The 17599-nt window shown below is 41.1% G+C and overlaps 3 protein-coding genes across 3 annotated transcripts; 2 read left to right on the top strand and 1 right to left on the bottom strand.

Annotated features, from left to right (window-relative positions):
* Positions 1-342: 342 nt before the first annotated feature.
* Positions 343-7082, top strand: LOC306776757 (vacuolar protein sorting-associated protein 4B-like). The gene is made up of 11 exons (XM_079267569.1): positions 343-509; positions 1427-1538; positions 1652-1796; positions 2042-2100; positions 2956-3075; positions 3150-3306; positions 3398-3546; positions 3626-3707; positions 4198-4417; positions 5086-5226; positions 5327-7082. The coding sequence occupies exons 1-11, from the start codon at positions 489-491 to the stop codon at positions 5426-5428; spliced, it is 1308 nt and encodes a 435-aa protein (XP_079123695.1). The 5' UTR covers positions 343-488; the 3' UTR covers positions 5429-7082.
* Positions 7083-7654: 572 nt separating this feature from the next.
* Positions 7655-11945, bottom strand: plekhb2 (pleckstrin homology domain containing, family B (evectins) member 2). Its single transcript, XM_079267570.1, has 8 exons — positions 11764-11945; positions 10893-10943; positions 10602-10754; positions 10394-10496; positions 10137-10176; positions 9743-9829; positions 8884-8998; positions 7655-8787 (listed from the first exon to the last, which is right to left on the bottom strand). Exons 2-8 carry the CDS (start codon positions 10927-10929, stop codon positions 8651-8653), a joined length of 672 nt encoding a protein of 223 aa, XP_079123696.1. The 5' UTR covers positions 10930-10943; positions 11764-11945; the 3' UTR covers positions 7655-8650.
* A 922-nt stretch (positions 11946-12867) lies between these two features.
* ing5a (inhibitor of growth family, member 5a) lies at positions 12868-17592 on the top strand. The gene is made up of 8 exons (XM_079266931.1): positions 12868-13110; positions 13992-14063; positions 14620-14786; positions 14954-15065; positions 15132-15231; positions 15362-15497; positions 15588-15649; positions 15745-17592. Exons 1-8 carry the CDS (start codon positions 13074-13076, stop codon positions 15782-15784), a joined length of 726 nt encoding a protein of 241 aa, XP_079123057.1. The 5' UTR covers positions 12868-13073; the 3' UTR covers positions 15785-17592.
* Positions 17593-17599: the final 7 nt, after the last annotated feature.

Below are 17599 nucleotides of genomic sequence, written 5' to 3'. Positions count from 1 at the left end.
ACATAATTTAGTTATGACTTATATTCACTAGACGTCAGTATTTAAATAATAAAACAGATATATTTTGGCTAAAACATGATATGGTTATGATTTATAGTCACTAGAGGTCAGTATTTTCAGATGTACACCTGCCCCACTGCTGTAAATCACTTGTATTGTGCTTGAATTTTATCATTTTAAAAATACTCAACTCTAAATATACACGTCTACGTGGTAAACCTTAATGATTATATTTGTTTTCAGAGACTTTTCTGAGCTCACAGCAGCCGTGGAAGACGACACTAACATTGTCACGTGACCAACGCGGAAGTGACAGTCGACTTTTTTTTTTTTGATGCGGAAGAAGAGAGGCGAGCCTTTAGTTTGTGTTGCGTATGAAGTTTGTTTTTATAATGAAACATAAGTAGCAGGCAACAACAACAACAACAGACGGGTCTAGTTTAATCTGAAGCGACGGGGTAAAGTTTGACCGACGTATCAGAAGCTAAATGGCCGGAGGTAACTTACAGGTGAGTCACAAACTTTTGTTAAGCTAAGCTAGCTAAGATACCTGGTTACATAAGACGGACTTAAAAGAGAGCTTTTTTATCACCGTAAACGGTTCATTCAGTGTGTTAAAATACGTATATTTAAAGATAAAGATGAACTAACTCGGTACCAGAGTTTAGAAGTAATAAATAATGATTAGTTTAATTTCATTAATCGTTAAATGCTTTATGGATCAGCTACAAGAGAACTATAACATTTGGGTTGCCAGGTTGGGAAAAACATCCCTTTCCATCCCTTCACAGGTGGTAAACATTAAGCTTCATCGTTACAGATGTCTTAACATCTTTAAACTTCAAACATGGTTTATTTTAAAGACAGTTTGAGGCCCAAAGAGCTCAAATCAAACGACACAATAAAGATTAAATTAAAGCCCAAAAGGTTAATAGAAATGTGTTCAGCTAAACTTTTTCTGTCTTCATTCATCTCTCATTAATCAAACTCACTGGACTAAACTTCATAAAGTTAGTTAAAACCAGTAAAATGCTACTTTAATGCTTCAGTATTGACTATCTAATATTCTATATTATGTCACTTTTTATACTTTAAATACTTCTGTACCTTTCCTTAAGTAGGATTTTAAATGAATTAATAATATTTACTTGTAATATTCTTATTATGTTGTGTTGGTCATTTTATTTTAATTAATTATTAGACACTGGCCTTTCACTACGTACAAGTTGCAACTAATGGCTTTATTAATAGTTAATAAATAATTTATTAACAACTTTATAACAGCATTATTACCAAATATAAAGCAAAAAAATGCCAAAAAGATTTTTCGCAACCTCACAAAGTTTCTATTATTAGCTCCAAATTAAAAGCATGTGTTGAGTAATTATTATCCTTTCATAAACACACGTCTGTTGTCTGTTCTCAGAAAGCTATCGATCTCGCCAGCAAAGCTGCAACCGAAGACAAAGCCAAGAACTACGAGGAGGCCCTCCGATGTTACCAGAACGCAGTTCAATACTTCCTTCATGTTGTCAAGTGTGAGTAGCCCGATCGTCGTTCGATTCATTACAATATCTGTGGACAATTTCTATGTTGTCGATCGCCATCGTCTATTCAACCCCGTGATGTAAGTTGCCTTCCTGTGTTGCAGACGAGGCCCAGGGTGAGCGGGCGATTCAGAGCATCAGAGCCAAGTGTGTGGACTACCTGGACCGAGCCGAGCAGCTGAAGGAATACCTGAAGAAGAAGGAGAAGGCTCCGCCGGCCAAACCCGTCAAAGAGTCTGATGACAAAGGGTGAGTCAGCGTTATCCCGGTGTGTGTTGTTGTGGTGACTTTCTTCAGTTCGTCTTTAAATTCAGGCTCATGTGGGGGATTTTTTTTACAACATAACGATATAATTACAAGCAAAATTGATTGTTTAGCTGCCAAGAACACAATCACTGCTCTCTAACCTTTTCGTAACGTTGCATTCTTTGTTTTGACCAAGATCTTTCCAAACTCGTTAAATCCCGATGTTTGCTGTTCTCATGTGATTTCAGGGATGAAAGTGGTGATGGGGACGACGCGGAGAAAAAGAAGTTTGAAAATCAGCTCTCAGGTGAACGACGCCGTCGCTGCTTTAAACGAACACAGAGGCAGACGCAGATAGGGACGGCATAACTCAGACAGTTAGACGTCGATACCAAAACCGGGGAAATTACTCGATGATGCGCCTCCGGTCTCTCGTCACAAACTCAGTTTTACAGGATTATATTTAAATGCATCATCGTCATCATTTACCTTCGTCCAACAGTCATTTTTACTGAACAGAGCTTGAACGCATCACGACGTAACTCATTGCAATCTTCGTTAACGTTAGCTGTTAGCGATAACCAGTTCTCCTTTTGCTGATTATCAGAAGGTCTATCCGCGGTTCAACAGTGCTACGTGACTCCGCCCTCGAAACTACGTGACTCCGCCCTCGAAAGGGTCGCAGTTTGGTTTAAACACCAAAACATTGAGAGAAGGCTGTGAGTCGTCCTCTAATTGGAAGAGCGGCGGTTAAATCCCAGGCTCCTACAGTCCGCATGTAGAAGTCTCCTTCTGGAAACATACCGAACCCCAAATTGTACGTGTACGAATGTGTGTGTGAATGTTGACATGTAGTGTTCAGCGCTTTGAGTGGTCGGAAGACTAGAAAGATGCCCAAGTCCGTTTGCCATTTTAGGCGCCAAAAACCACTTGGTTAGGTTTCAGAATAAGTTGTGGTTTGGGGTTAAAATATTGATCCCGGAAGTTCTGGGCGTGGTTTGTAGCCTGTGAGAATACAGAGGGAACAAGCAGCGTTACATTTTGGCATCAACTTGGTACCAAAGTATCAGCTCTCTAGATGCAGCAGTTAAATAAGATGCGTAAAACATCAACATCATTGCATGACAAAGAGATGTGCTTCATCAACCCGTCCCTCTCACAGGTGCTATTATCATGGAAAAGCCAAACATTAAGTGGGACGATGTAGCTGGACTCGAGGGCGCCAAAGAAGCCTTGAAAGAAGCCGTGATCCTGCCCATCAAATTCCCTCATCTGTTCAAAGGTACTGAAAACAACACGGCAGCTCTAACACCTCCTGAAAATGAGCAGTGTTTAATAAAACATCTATTTGTGCAGGGAAGCGGACTCCTTGGCGGGGGATCCTGCTGTTTGGTCCTCCGGGAACAGGGAAATCCTACCTGGCCAAGGCGGTGGCCACGGAGGCCAACAACTCCACCTTCTTCTCCATCTCCTCCTCCGACCTCGTGTCCAAGTGGCTGGGCGAGAGTGAGAAGTGAGGCCCCGGGGTTCTTTACATGACAATACATCTTTTGAATGAGATAAACTGACACTAAACATCTGGCTGTTCCTCTCTCTCTCTCCAGGCTGGTGAAGAGCCTGTTCACTTTAGCCCGAGAGCACAAGCCCTCGATCATCTTCATCGACGAGATCGACTCCCTCTGCGGCTCCAGGAGCGAGAACGAGAGCGAAGCGGCGCGCAGAATCAAGACGGAGTTCCTCGTCCAGATGCAAGGTGAGCGAGGAGAGACGAAGCCGACAATAATCTGAATGGAAAGTTCTTTGTTTACGACGAAATGTCCTTCTCCTCTCAGGCGTTGGAAATGACAACGAGGGAGTCCTGGTCCTCGGAGCCACAAACATACCGTGGACGCTGGACTCTGCAATCAGGAGGAGGTTAGTTTCACTTGTGTAAAGATACTGCCGTACGTACGAGAATACTTTTTACATATAATCACAATTTGATTGTTATTCTAAATCACAAACAATCCTGACCTGCATCTAAAAGTGATTTACCTCTTTTGTTATGCAAGTCATGTCCTTCGCTTGATCAAGCCTGAAATATCTCAACAACTATTTAATGAATTCAAGGATTTCAAGGATCATTTGTTGTCATAATGCAACACAGAGATGCACAACGAAACGTCTTATTTTCCTGTGATCGGGCATCAGACAGCCAGGAGCATGCTGGGTAGTGGAGTACCCTGAGGTCCTAGCTGGGTTAGCTTAGCTTCCATCTCAGCTCTCCTCTCTGGGCCAGTTTGGTCTAGTTCTAGTCATGTTTCTGTCCGCTGCATAATACTCAAAGTATTCTGGTAAAACTGGGAAACTTCTATCAGGACATAAGAGGTTGAATGCTTCTGATTGAATCTTTTGTTTCTCTCAGGTTTGAAAAGCGAATCTACATCCCGCTGCCCGAGGCGCACGCCCGCTCCTTCATGTTCAAACTGCATCTGGGCTCCACCCCCAACAGCCTGGCGGAGGCGGACTTCGTCACCCTGGGCCAAAAGACGGAGGGCTACTCCGGGGCGGACATCAGTGTCATCGTTAGAGACGCCCTGATGCAGCCGGTCAGGCTGGTTCAGTCCTCCACTCACTTCAAAAAGGTAAAAACACTCAAACAGTTCAACGATGCTCGTTATCCTAGAAGGTCTTTGTGGAACATGACTCCTCTGGCCGTATAGAAGTCTATGAGAAAATGACTCTACTTCTCTCTTGATTTATTACCTCAGTAAACATTGTAAACATGAGTTTATGTCTCAATCTCTAGTTTCAAGTCTTCTTCAATACAGCATGATGTTCATTTAGTACATTATGGTCCATTTAGAGTCACACAGACCATAAAGCAGGGGATGCTTTAGGGCGGGGCTACACAGTGATTGACAGGTCTCTACGTCACTCCTCCTCAGTCCTAATATGGTCACTTCCTGTTCACTGGTTGCCAAAAAAACAAGATGGCGACGGCCAAAATGCTGAACTCAAGGCTTTAAAACCGCCGTCCACAAACCAGTGAGAACATCCTGGTATTTTTCGGCATACTGCATTTGACATTCTATGTATTGTGACGTACTTCATATTTTTCTAGCACAATAAAATAAGTTTCTTAACGAGAGAGGTCACGAATGGCGAGACTATTCATTCAAGAAGGAGTGAAGTAGTTCCTCGTTCTCAACCTAAACGTTGCCACTACACCGGTATGAACCTTAGCGTCTCATGTTTCTGTTTGTCCTTACTTCTGTCTGTCCACACACACACACACACACGCTGGGTTAAGGTCCGCGGGTCATCGTGGAACAGCCCCGACGTCGTGGTGGACGACCTCCTGACTCCGTGTTCGCCGGGTGATCCCAACGCCATCGCGATGACGTGGATGGACGTTCCCGGGGAGAAACTTCTGGAGCCGGTCGTGTCCATGGTAAGAAAAGACTCTCAGTGTTCGGCCAGGAGAGGAAAGTATGTTTGTTTATACGTGGACGCCATCGATCGTCACTCATTGTGATGTTTTTCACGTGCAGCCCGACATGCTGAGGTCGCTCGCAAGCACCAAGCCGACGGTGAACGATCAGGACCTGGACAAGCTGACGAAGTTTACAGAGGACTTTGGTCAAGAAGGCTAATGATACTCGCGCTCTACTTTTTAATAAGACTGCAACCAACAACTATTTTCACTGTCAATTACGTTTGCGATCATTCGATTAATCATCTTGAAAACATCCATCACCAGTTACTGGAGCCTAAAGTTCTTCAGTTTCTGAAGCCGATGAGCGGTCAAAGCAACAGAGACAATATTAAAGGGACAGTTTGGATGTTTAGAAGTGTGTCTGTATGAGGTGTTCTACTACAGCAGATGTGTTTATAGAAACAGACAGGAGAACCAGAACGGGAGCAAACTAATGTACTGCTGTGGACGTATTTTACACTCCTGAAAGAATCTATATCGGTTTAAGCGGACGCTATATTTAGGTTTTTTTCACCTCTTGGCCTTGCTGTCAGACAGACCTTTCTGGCGGAGAAGTAAAGCTGTTCTCTTTGCTCTCTGCAAAGCCACCAGACTCCATTGACTAAAGTAATCATTGTTGCCTCACAGAGCACAGGAGTCTCTGGTCTACCGCTGCCTCCGTCTGCTAGTTAGTTTGTTGTTGTGTGACCTTGCTGAATCAGAACTAAACCTTTTAAAACACCAAAGTCACACAGTAACACCGACTGACGGAGGCAGCAGTCGACCAGCGACGCCTGTCTCCTGAGAGGTAGAATCAGTGTTTTAGTGAACGGAGTCTGGTGTCTTTGTAGAGAGCAAAGATAACGGCTCAAGTTCCCGTCAGAAAGAGCTGCTTAACATCAAGGTAAAGAGGTGAAAACATTCTAAATATCGCTTCACTGAAACTGATTTTGATTCTTTTAGGAGTCTAACATACCTCCACAGCAGTACATTGCTTTGCTTTGCTGATACTCTTGTCTGTTTTGGTAACACACTGACTATGGATGCGTTCCTCATTCGACCCATCTTCAAAAACACCCGACCTGTCCCTTTAAGGTTGTAGTTCAAGATAAGCACCTGTTTCTATGAAGGACAATTGACCAAAATGATTAATTGATGATCAAAATCTTAATTGATGACTTTTTCTTCAACTAATCAATTAATCATCTGCACCATCAGCACTATTTATCACTAATTAATTGATCCGCTGTTGCTCGTGTTTACATCTTCACGTTTGTTCTTCAGCGTGTTGGTTTTATTTGGCATGTCTCAAACCAAAGTGATCTTTCTCTGTTTTAAAGACGCCATCACTGTTCTAGAATATGAACAGGTGGTCATGCTGTAGTGGGGGAATGCAACACTACATGCATCTTAGTATAGTCTTTGTTTTGCACTGAATAGAATCAGTTTCAGGGTTGGTTTTTATAAATGGGAATTTATTACTGTCAAATGTAAGAAAACGGACGAACATTTAAATAACCTTTTACTGCTTATTCTTGTTTCTCTATACACAAAGTTATCATCACCAGCTTCAAATGGGCCTTCTGGGCTTCTATTGAGTTACTAAATTATATGAAATATTGTGCAACAATGCCTTTTTAAAGCAGTTGTAAATGCTGTCTATACGTAAATCATCTGCTTTTCTCGTTTCAACTTTCAGAGCGTAGTAGTCGGTTACTGTGACGTGAACTTCTTATACATCCTCTCAGTATGTTGCCTGATCTCAGACACACGTGTGAATGCTCGGTTTATTTTGGGGGTTTGAGGTCACATGAATAAAACTTGTTACGGTGGAGATTTGCACTGTTGCTGTATCCTACACGACATGTGAACGAACGTCTCAGGGTTAAATAAACACAAACAACAGGACTCTTTAGTAACTTTGTGAACATATATTTAATTGTTGAAAATACATTTGTTAGTTAACTATCGTATATATATATATTCTAAATGCAGGGTAGATCATAATTTAATAGGAGAAATATACAAAAGATTACATCATCGTTACGCCGCTTGCACAAGCTGATAGTTTGCTTCAGTTAAATGAAATCTTAAACATCTCGTGTCATTAATATAAAGATGTGCAGAGCAAACATGTTTCCTACTGAGCAGAAGTTGCTTTTTCAAAGTGAATAAACGGTCACACTTCACATGAATGATGGAAAACATCTGACGATATTCAAGTCATTTGGAGTGAAAACTGAACTGAAACTAAACAAGAGACGGAACGACCTGATTGGTGTTTGTGCAGACTGCCCCGAACCTACCAAAATAAAACCAAGATATCAAAGCAAACACATTTCAAATGGTGCGTGTGTGTGTGTGTGTGTGTCAGCCCACCTCCACCACAAATAACCCGAGGAGCCAAAGAACCACTTCATGTATTCACACCCAAAACAGACGAGTAAAACAAAGTGAAGGACACAGAGGTGAACACTAAACTAAAGACAAATAAATACACCAATTGATGACTATTAGTCATTTTGCAAACATAAAGAAAACAAACAGTGATGACCTGAAATGTACAGTACGTGAATGGAGAAGTGTCTTTCCTGTTATTTAAATAACTCTTAAAGTTTAAAGAGTAGAGACACCGAGCGTTCGGCCACCGGTCGTCAGCTGATCGGCCACGACCCGAGACCGGCCTATCAATATATATCTATATCTATAGATAGATATGTCTATATCATATATCCGTTTTTTTGACAGTGAATCATGATTCTTAGAAAGAAAGAAGATCAGAATGAGCAGGTCAGACTTTTCAAAAAGATCGGAATCAGCCGAGAACATTTCAACCGGTGCCTCTCTATTAAAGGTCTAGTGAGTAGGTTTTTACCGGAATCTAGCGGGAACGTTTACAAGCGTGAATGTCCTCATCTAGAGCCAGTGTTTGGTTTGTCCCTCTTGGGCTACCGTAGAAACACGGCGCGTAAATATAAACTCATTCTAAGCTCACGAAAACACAGCGATTCTTACTTTAAAGTGCTTGTACAGCAACAAAAACATACTTCATAATATTCCATCTCTGCCAATAGATCACTAGATGCTTCACACTGTACCTTTTAAAGATGGAGTAATAGTTTTTTGGTTAAATAACATTCATATTGAGACATCACAGAGAGAGCAGGGAACATTAGAGAAAGGGCTAACAGTATTTACTGTATGTGTGTTTATAGAACACATGGAGCAGATCACTGCCCATCACAATCAGCCTTCATAGATGGAAGTAGCCCAAAAAGACGCATTTTACTCCGACTCATGTGATGGCACAGAGAAGAAGCCGAATGCTGCAAACATAAGGGGGGAGGGGGGAGGGGGGAGGGGGGGGTGTGCTTACTAGATTAATACATTAATCAAGACACTAGAAGACAGCGAAGAGGGAGCCGATCGCCAGGCCGGTTGCCGCTCCGGCCAGCATGCCCAACGCCACGTCTCCTCCGTCGTCCCACTGGCGTTCCCGGATAACGGCGTGGTTCACGCCAGGAGCGGCGTAGCCACCTAGAGCGGAGACACCACCTCTCATTTCACTTTGCAATCGTTTGGGGGGGATTGAAGCTTGGTTTACTTCTGCACGTACGCTGACAGTTACTTTACCTTGGTACTGATAAGGGTAAGCCACAGCGTAGGGCTGCCCGTCAGGAGAGTACACGATCTGTGTGGCGTGCGGTGGAGGTGCGACATACTCTCCATACGGACCCGGAGCATAGACCTGTTGAAGAAGGACACAGACTGTTGATCCTCTGTGGGATCTAGCAAGTCCTCCGTGTTACTAGAGAGACAATCGATTCAGGGTTGAGCTTTCACACATTTCCACGGCTACACCAGAAGATGGTACTAAGCTCTAACTATGTATTGTTTGTTTTCTGTTAGCTTGGTTTTCCCTTAAAAAGGATCACGACAAACCAAATCTAAGTGTGTCAAATTGTGAATACACTACAGTGTAATCATATTGTACTTTTATATGCCTGTCTGCTGTTCTTTGGTAACAAGTCATTTCACACATTTTTAGAGCTGAGTCCGATTAGTTTGAGGAAAAGAAAAGACTGTTGAGGCCTGAAAAGCACGGGCACATTGCTGTTTTTGTGCTAAACTAAACTTATAACAAATTCTCGTCATACGCCAGGCCGTTCTCCTGCGTTCGTAGCTTTATCTATGTAAAAATGAACGCCCTGTAATTCCTAGATGTCCCATGAAAGCAATTTGTATGTAATCCAGGTAATCGTTAACCAGGAAGTATCAAAGACCGCAAAAAACTAAACCTAACAGAGTTGTTTCCTGTGAAAATGGAAGTTTCTTTTGAAAAGACTGGATGCATGTAACGAGCGGATATTGACACGTGTTGCTGGACTTTCATAGGGAAATGCGTAAATGAGGAGTACCGGTAACTTAATAAGATATCATAGGAACAGTTCTTTCAGATTACGTTGCATATATTCATGTTTATGCCTTTTACCTGAGGTGGGGGAGCATAATCTGAGTAGGGGGGAGGAGCAGACGGCCTCACTTCCTGTGCAAAGCTGATCTGAGGTGTAGCAACCACCTAAAACAACAACAAACAAAAAGAAACACATGAACAATGAACACCAACAAAACTGAGCTTTTTGGACATTTAGAAGCAGTAGAGAATTCTGAGAAACCCCCATAAAGGCCGTATGTTTATCAACATAGATGTTTATATGACAGACAATAAGAGAGTTGTTTCATGTTCTAAGCCTGTTTAGATCATACAAATCATTTCCAGTCGCAGCTTGTTCATTAATAAGACAGATAAAGAGAAACAGGTTGGTTTTTACAACAACTTCCTGTTCATATTTTGGTAACAAATCAAACATGTAGCAGAAACTCACCGCATTCATTCTGGCATCCTGAAGCGCCATGGTCCACGCCCTGCAACACAGAAACTAAGGATTCAACTCAACTCAACTTTCTAACGTCCTCTGTCCCGGCACGCTCACATCGGGACAGGAAGAACTCCCCCAAAAATAGACAGAAGTGCAATAGATGTCACGTGTACATAAATGTAAAGTAACCTCTTGTTTTAACTTAAAACATTCAACTTCACCAAAGTGGCCAAAATAACCCATCGAAGTGATAAATGTCTTACAGAGCGTCGTCTGCACTCTCTGCACACAGACTGATGACTCGTCCGTCTCTGCACACGATCTGGAACAAAGCCTCACGCATCTTCCCCTCTGCTGGGTTCAGGTCTGAGAACACAGAGAGGAGACATTTAAATATTAAATATGAACTAAAGTTGTGCTCATGACATCATCGTGCAGCTAATGACATCATCATGTATCCGATGACGTCACCTTGGCAGGCAGCAGCGTTGCGTATGTTGATGCAGTCGACCCTCATGTGGATGTCGTCCTCCATGTCGCTCCGCTGTTGATCGTTATAGAACACGAGGCGTCCGTCGGCCCACAAGTCAAACCAGTTCTTCTTCCACCGGCGCAGTATGGTGCCTTTAAATGGAAATATCATATACACTCAAACTCAATTATTATTCATAAAGCACATCACACCAAATGTCACAGCATCTTTAAACTGTATTATAATACGTTTAATATTCATAAACTGGTGAACTGTGTCAGGCTACTCACTTTGTCGATGGAGCCAACCACTCTTTACCATAGCCATCTTAGAAGAGACACCTAAAACAATAATATATATGTGTACATACACGTCAGTCAGCATCTGTCAATAATGGAACTAATTATCCTATAATTATTAGCTAATCAAACAACAGCAACTGTTCTGTAAATACCATCCTGCATCCTGTGACTATGTACACAGTGAACAGTATTTTACAACACTTGTCTGATATTCAATTACAGCCCATTGCTGCACTATACTATATATAATGTTAAATCTAACACTATATACTATGTTACACTCTACTACTATATTACTACACTAATAATACACATACTATGTATCTTATCCCATGCTGTATCATAACTTTATTATGTTGTGTTACATTCACTCTTTTGAATGATATTGTTATATTAATATAAACACAGTAACATTACTTCATCATATACATTAGCTTGGTGTACATTGTATACATAAACTTGTTGGAGGACGAAGAGGAGGATTCTGGTTGTCATGGCACTTAGCTAGCCTAACGGTAACAGTTGGTAACGAGCAACAGGCCAGTTGTGAACCATCCTCATTTCTTAACAATACAAGTCGGACTGACGAGATTAAAGCACAGTTAACCCAGGAATCCATTGTAAACCAGCTGTAAAGTTTATCTTAGCATGTTTCTTCTCTGGTATCAGTCGAAGTTAGCTTAGCTTAACTGACGTTTGTATGTGACGTCTCACGTGAGTGGTGATATGTCGTACTAAGCTAAGTTAAACTAGTTCACAATGCTAACAGCTAATTTATAGCTTAAAACACCAACACTGGTCGTTTATAACCGAGGATAACAATTCATTTGGAAAGGCAGAGTGTCATTTAGATACTTACTTGATTATTTGTATGTTTTATGAAGAGAAGAAAAAAAGATGAAGGCTTTCGTGAGGAGGCAGCAAAACACGGAAGTGAGATGCATAAAAAAAAATTAAATAATGAAAAAGACGATGCCCTCCTCGGAGTCAAAAAAAAGCTTGACCGATAAACCGATTGGACACAACCCGTAGACAGCCGTTATTTTTTGCTCTTCTCCTTCTTCTTCTGCTTCTTTTTTATAGGTTTATTGGCGGTTGGTAAACAATGAATTAGTGCATTACCGCCATCAACTGGTATGGAGTGTGGATCAGTACTTATAGTAATATAAAATATAAAATATAAAATATAAAATATAAAATATAAAATATAAAATATAAAATATAAAATGTAAAATGTAAAATATAAAATAGAAACAGCCGTTATTTTGCTCTTCGATAGTTGCCCCTTTAGCCCCGCCCGCGGTGCATCTTAGCATCAGTCTCTTCGGGAGAGGGAGGCGGTTTTTTTGAATGACATAACGCTAACCTGTCAGCTGACAGCGTTGCTTTATTGGCATAACTAACTACATGGAATTTGATTCCGGTTTACACATTGCTCTCAACAACGTACATACATGGAATATAACAAATAATCAAGAAAAATATAAAAACGAGGACACCAAGCAAAGACAACAAAGTAGAACAGAGAAACTAAGCATACACATTGAACTACCATGTAAATACATATCGAAGAATATATATGAACATAAAGAACAACAACAATGGACAATGGATTTGGGATATCAGTGCAGAATATAATATATAAATGTGCAGTATGTCTGATTAATTGTTCATGAGAGTGACGCCCAGTGGAAAGAAGCTGTTCCTGTGTGTGGTGGTTTTATATATTTAATTAATATATTTCATTACGTGGACAAGGTGTATGCACTATATAAAGCACTGTACATAACTATAGCGTTACATCGATAGCGAGACTGAGGTAAAAATGATTCGTCTGAGGAAAAGTTATACTTGACAGACGCAGCAGGAGACCCCGCACACAACCGTTGGAGATGTCCGCTTGCGCATGCGAGTCACAAACTTACAGAACAAAGTTGTATCCTGAACGGCCCCACGGTGCATGTGTGGTAGAGGGAGGGGACTCATTCTGGGCAACCGCAAAGCAGCAGCGAGCGAGCGTCGTTTCACTACCGCCTGGTTCAGACCACCATCAAGTACCTCGAAGCCACTGACCGACGGGCGACCCAGGGTTACAAAACAAGCCCGTCACCTCTCCGGCCAACGGTTGTTTTTACGAGAATAACGCAGAAGCTAAACAGCTAACCTGAAATGGCGACGGCTATATACTTGGAGCATTACCTTGACAGTGAGTATCCGGAATATACACTGTATTCATATTACTATTGTGAACATCTTACGTGTGTTTGAGGTTTAGTTTTACTGTATCGAGCACTTTATATTTGCTTTTAGGATAGCGGCACCGCGCGTTAGCAGTTAACGTTAGCTGTTAGGTCACTAGCTCGATATGCTAACTGGTTAGCATCGCCGTTGGTGGTGGTAAAGTTGGGCGTACCGTGTTAAAAGTCACTCAGCGGATAACGTGAATGTAACTTATCTGTAATAAATGTACTAATATTTAGAAACGGGGTTAACCGTTTGTAGTTAGCGGTTGTTGTGCATTTTAGGGATCTGTCACAGCAGCTAACTAGGTTAGGTGACCTGGAAACTAGCAACGAGTTTATAAGGTTGTTAAAAAATGTTGTCGTCATACGCAATATTATAAAACTTTTAAATTCTGTTTTCTGGGTCAAAATGTGTGTTTGGGTGGCAGGTACCATGCATTCGCAACCTGTTGATTACCGCGTTTCCCGTTAGCAGTGACGCGCTGGAGGGCGGGGCTTCTAAAGTGTGTCACTTACTGTAACGATACCGTGGATGCTTTAACACTACAGTGCTCTCTCTGAGTGCATTAACACTAATGCATTTAAAAAGTGGGACAAATTAAATGTGTGTTCTCAACTTTACATAATTTGACAACACAATTTTTTTTTATTGTGGAAAATTATAAACACAACACACTGGTTTACTCTCATTTAGCAATTTAAAGTAAATTTCTATCAATTATAATTGGGCTATAGTTCTGACACTCATGGACAGTTGTTTTTTTTTCCCTTGAGTGACACTACATTGATAAGTGGATGATTAGATGGAATGTCTCTCTCACCCTGATGTCGATTTCTTCTCTAGGTATTGAAAACCTTCCATGTGAGCTGCAGAGAAACTTTACTTTGATGCGGGACCTGGACAACAGGACTGAAGGTGATCATTTAACCTCATAAAGATATTATTATCTAAATGTTTTGTTGACTTAAAACCCCCTACACACAAATAGTCTACCTGCACAGGTGTTAGAATGTATTTGGCCTTATTAGACCTCTTCTCAGGTCAGTGTGCACAGACTGAGCTTGAATGGTATCATCTTGACCTACACCTTTTATGATTTTTACATTATTTTGTCCATTTATAGTGATTTAGCTCAATAGCACAGGTGTAACTAATATCATTAACAATGGCTCAGCTCCTTTAACTCTCCCATTAAACCAAGCAAATTTAGGTGAGCCCTGGAACTGGCTTACAGTTAATTACACTTGTGCATTTCCTGCTTTGTCATAAAGTCTGCTGTGGAAGAATATTGATCAGCTAAGATAACTGAAAACATCTCAGTAAGTGTGAGGGCCTCTGAGTGTATTATGCTGCTTGTGTTGCACCATTTAAAACCAACTGTACAAGTTTTAGATGTAGATAACTAAGCTTTCAAGTCTTGTGCCGATCAATTGTGGTTAGCCATCCCTGTAATAATCGTGTTGTTGTGCAGAGAAGAAAGGAGAGATCGACAAACTGGCCGAGGAGTACGTTGTGAAGGTGAAGAAACTGGCCTCAGAGCAGAGAGTGGAACACCTGCAGAAGATCCAAAACGCCTACAGCAAGTGCAAAGAGTTCAGCGACGACAAAGTTCAGCTCGCAATGCAGACGTACGAAATGGTCAGTTTCCTGCCCAAACTTTGGGCGTGCCGACCACCATCTACACTTCAAACTATCCCTTTAAGTCGCACTTTATTGTACTTTATGGTTTTCATAAAGTATATTCCGGATTTGCAAATGAAGCCACACACATGGTCAGGTTCTACGTAAAATCTTTCTTCCTGCAGGTGGACAAACACATCCGCAGACTGGATGCAGATCTGGCTCGGTTTGAGAACGAGCTGAAGGAGAAACTGGAAATGAGCGGCTACGAAAGTACAGAAGGAAGAGCCGTGAAACGTAAGTTGCGTGAGACTGAGAGGCTTTCGTCAGAAGACAAAAAGAGTTGATGTATATTTCTCACAGAGGCTGAAACCCGGGGACTGAGAGAGAAGCGTGCATCCAGAGGAAGAGCGCAGAAGGGTTCTGATGAGGATTCTCCCAAAAAGAAAAAGATAAAGAACAGGTATGTTTGAGCTGATGGGTCCTTCAGGCCAAGGGTTTTACTAGATACCAGTGTTGAGTCAGATCACCAATGACTCGTTCATTTATTCAACCATGTTTAACTCCAATAATATTTTACATTGGACTTCCAGCCCAGACTTGAGTGACGCTCTCCTGCCGATGCAGCCGTCGGATGTTTTGGACATGCCGGTCGACCCCAACGAGCCGACGTACTGCCTGTGTCATCAGGTGTCGTATGGAGAGATGATCGGATGCGATAACCCAGACGTAAGTGTTCCCTTTCTCGCTGTCGGAACCAGTTCCACTGCCTGTTTCTGCAAGAGATCCTCAATAATGACGGTGTTTGTTGTCCCTCAGTGTCCGATTGAGTGGTTTCACTTTGCTTGTGTGGATCTCGCCTCAAAACCCAAAGGAAAATGGTGAGAACGTTATTCTCTTATGATTATTAATGCAGATACCTCACGTTTATCCTCCGTGCTTTAACATATATTCCCTCCTCTCTATAATCTCTCAGGTTTTGTCCGAGGTGCACCCAAGACAAGAAGAAGAAATGAGATCTCTTGCTTGCAGAAATACGTAAAGGGTAACTTTGGGTATTTTTCAACTTGGAAACTCCTTCACACTGACTTCTTCACTTGCATTCAGAGGTATTAAGTGACATCGTTTCGGTACATAGACCTTCGTCAGCTTACTAAGTGACATTGGTCCAGTACCGAAGGAGAACGCTGCAGACAGCCGCCGCTATACATGCAGCAATATAATCAATCGGGGCAACTCCTCACCATCAGTGTACGTCCACTAAAAGGGCTTGTTGTTGTTGTTGTTGCTGCTGCTGACAGGCTCAGATTGTTATTCTCAGTGTCTTGAGGACATTATGGAAGGAACCTTTTGATTTACCGTTCTCTTGATCCAGTCTGTTTGTTGTTGTGTCTAACAAAGCTCAAAGACAACAATGGAAACATGGCTGAGAGTTGGAGAGAGGAGAGCCGGTGTTGTCAGTTTGTCGGGTTAAAATGTAGCTTTGTGTTTTCTAAAATATTTGCAATTTCATGGCTTCAAGGACTTCGCCTTAGTTATGCACAATAGCAGACACTTATAATCACACTCTAAACCCGTCAGTGGTAAAGACATGTTGCCTCTTTTAGTGGACGTACATCGGGGGTGAGGAGTTGCCTCGAGCGATTTCATTGCATATCGTTTTTGCAGCGTTCTCCATCGATACTGAACCATTTCAAAATATCTTTTCCCGTTAGTCAGAAAAAAACATGGAGGAGAAAGGTCTATGTTGAAAAATACGGAAGTTACCCTTTAACTAATAGTGTATGTATTGCTATTGTACTTAATAGTGTAATGTGTATGTATGTATATGTATGTATGTGTGTATATGTATATATGTATATATATAGATATATATATCTATATATAGATAATAAATATATATATATCTATATATATATTTATTTATTTATATATTTTCAGATTCTATAACTCCATAGACCTGATGGGTCATACAGTTTGTTTTTAAAGGCCTGATCCGGATTGGGAGTACAGCTACACTCTCACACATCATTATCTCTCCGACCAATCAGAACGTCCTTCCTCTCAAATCGTGCAGTGTAAATATTATCGCGAACATGCTCGGAAGTCTTTGGATTGTGGCTCTAGCACACTTGAAATTTTATAAAGAACTATTTTCTAAAAGAATCAACAGCCTGCTGAGAATATTACGATTTTTTTAAACCGAATTTTGGTGGTAAAAGGAATTATGTGTCAGATGTTCAGTTACCTACCTCTTTAGGGAATACATCAGCGCTGCATAAATGACTGCAAGTGATACCACTGTAAAAAGAATAGATGTGTGTAGATTATCTTTAAACCAAACTAGCAAAGCAATGTAAGTTTGTTCGTTATCTATTTTCAAAGAACCTGTGACATTGTCGAATGTATTTTGGTACTAATGGTCGGTCAGTGTCTCGTGTCAGCTGAAGGAGGGATTGAAGCACTTTGAATGAATTTCCCCCTGAAGAGGTTTGATGCCGCAGGTTTTATGAAATGGTTTATCTCCTTTAAAACTTTAACACCAGATGGAAATGCAGTATATATAACGCACACATCTATACATAGATATATGTTTTGTATGATATGGAACAATATTTTGTGGACACAGTTTTTTCTCCAAAGATATAAATATATATGTTTTATTGCTTACTTATTGGTGTACACTCAAATTGTATTTAATAGGATTTTACGATCTTCTTCATATTCAACTGTGAATAACACGTTAGGTGTAAAGCCACAAAATAAACGAGCCAAAGTCTTTGTATTTTGTAAAATTCAGTATTTTATAACAAATAAATATTCCCTATTAT

Source organism: Melanostigma gelatinosum, assembly GCF_949748355.1.
Source record: "Melanostigma gelatinosum genome assembly, chromosome: 4".
Lineage (NCBI taxonomy): Eukaryota > Metazoa > Chordata > Actinopteri > Perciformes > Zoarcidae > Melanostigma > Melanostigma gelatinosum.
This window is presented reverse-complemented; position numbering and strand designations above follow the sequence as displayed.

What these genes read in the sequence shown, in the direction of transcription:
- ing5a (XM_079266931.1), top strand. Translation starts at nt 13,074, where the DNA reads ATGGCGACGGCTATATACTTGGAGCATTACCTTGACA. An exon ending in CTTGGAGCATTACCTTGACA is followed by an intron (nt 13,111 to 13,991) that starts GTGAGTATCCGG and finishes TTTCTTCTCTAG; the next exon opens with GTATTGAAAACCTTCCATGT. An exon ending in CCTGGACAACAGGACTGAAG is followed by an intron (nt 14,064 to 14,619) that starts GTGATCATTTAA and finishes GTTGTTGTGCAG; the next exon opens with AGAAGAAAGGAGAGATCGAC.
- plekhb2 (XM_079267570.1), bottom strand. Translation starts at nt 10,929, where the DNA reads ATGGCTATGGTAAAGAGTGGTTGGCTCCATCGACAAA. An exon ending in CAACGCTGCTGCCTGCCAAG is followed by an intron (nt 10,497 to 10,601) that starts GTGACGTCATCG and finishes CTGTGTTCTCAG; the next exon opens with ACCTGAACCCAGCAGAGGGG. An exon ending in AGGATGCCAGAATGAATGCG is followed by an intron (nt 9,830 to 10,136) that starts GTGAGTTTCTGC and finishes TTGTTGTTTTAG; the next exon opens with GTGGTTGCTACACCTCAGAT.
- LOC306776757 (XM_079267569.1), top strand. Translation starts at nt 489, where the DNA reads ATGGCCGGAGGTAACTTACAG. An exon ending in GTTCCTCGTCCAGATGCAAG is followed by an intron (nt 3,547 to 3,625) that starts GTGAGCGAGGAG and finishes TTCTCCTCTCAG; the next exon opens with GCGTTGGAAATGACAACGAG. An exon ending in GACTCTGCAATCAGGAGGAG is followed by an intron (nt 3,708 to 4,197) that starts GTTAGTTTCACT and finishes TGTTTCTCTCAG; the next exon opens with GTTTGAAAAGCGAATCTACA.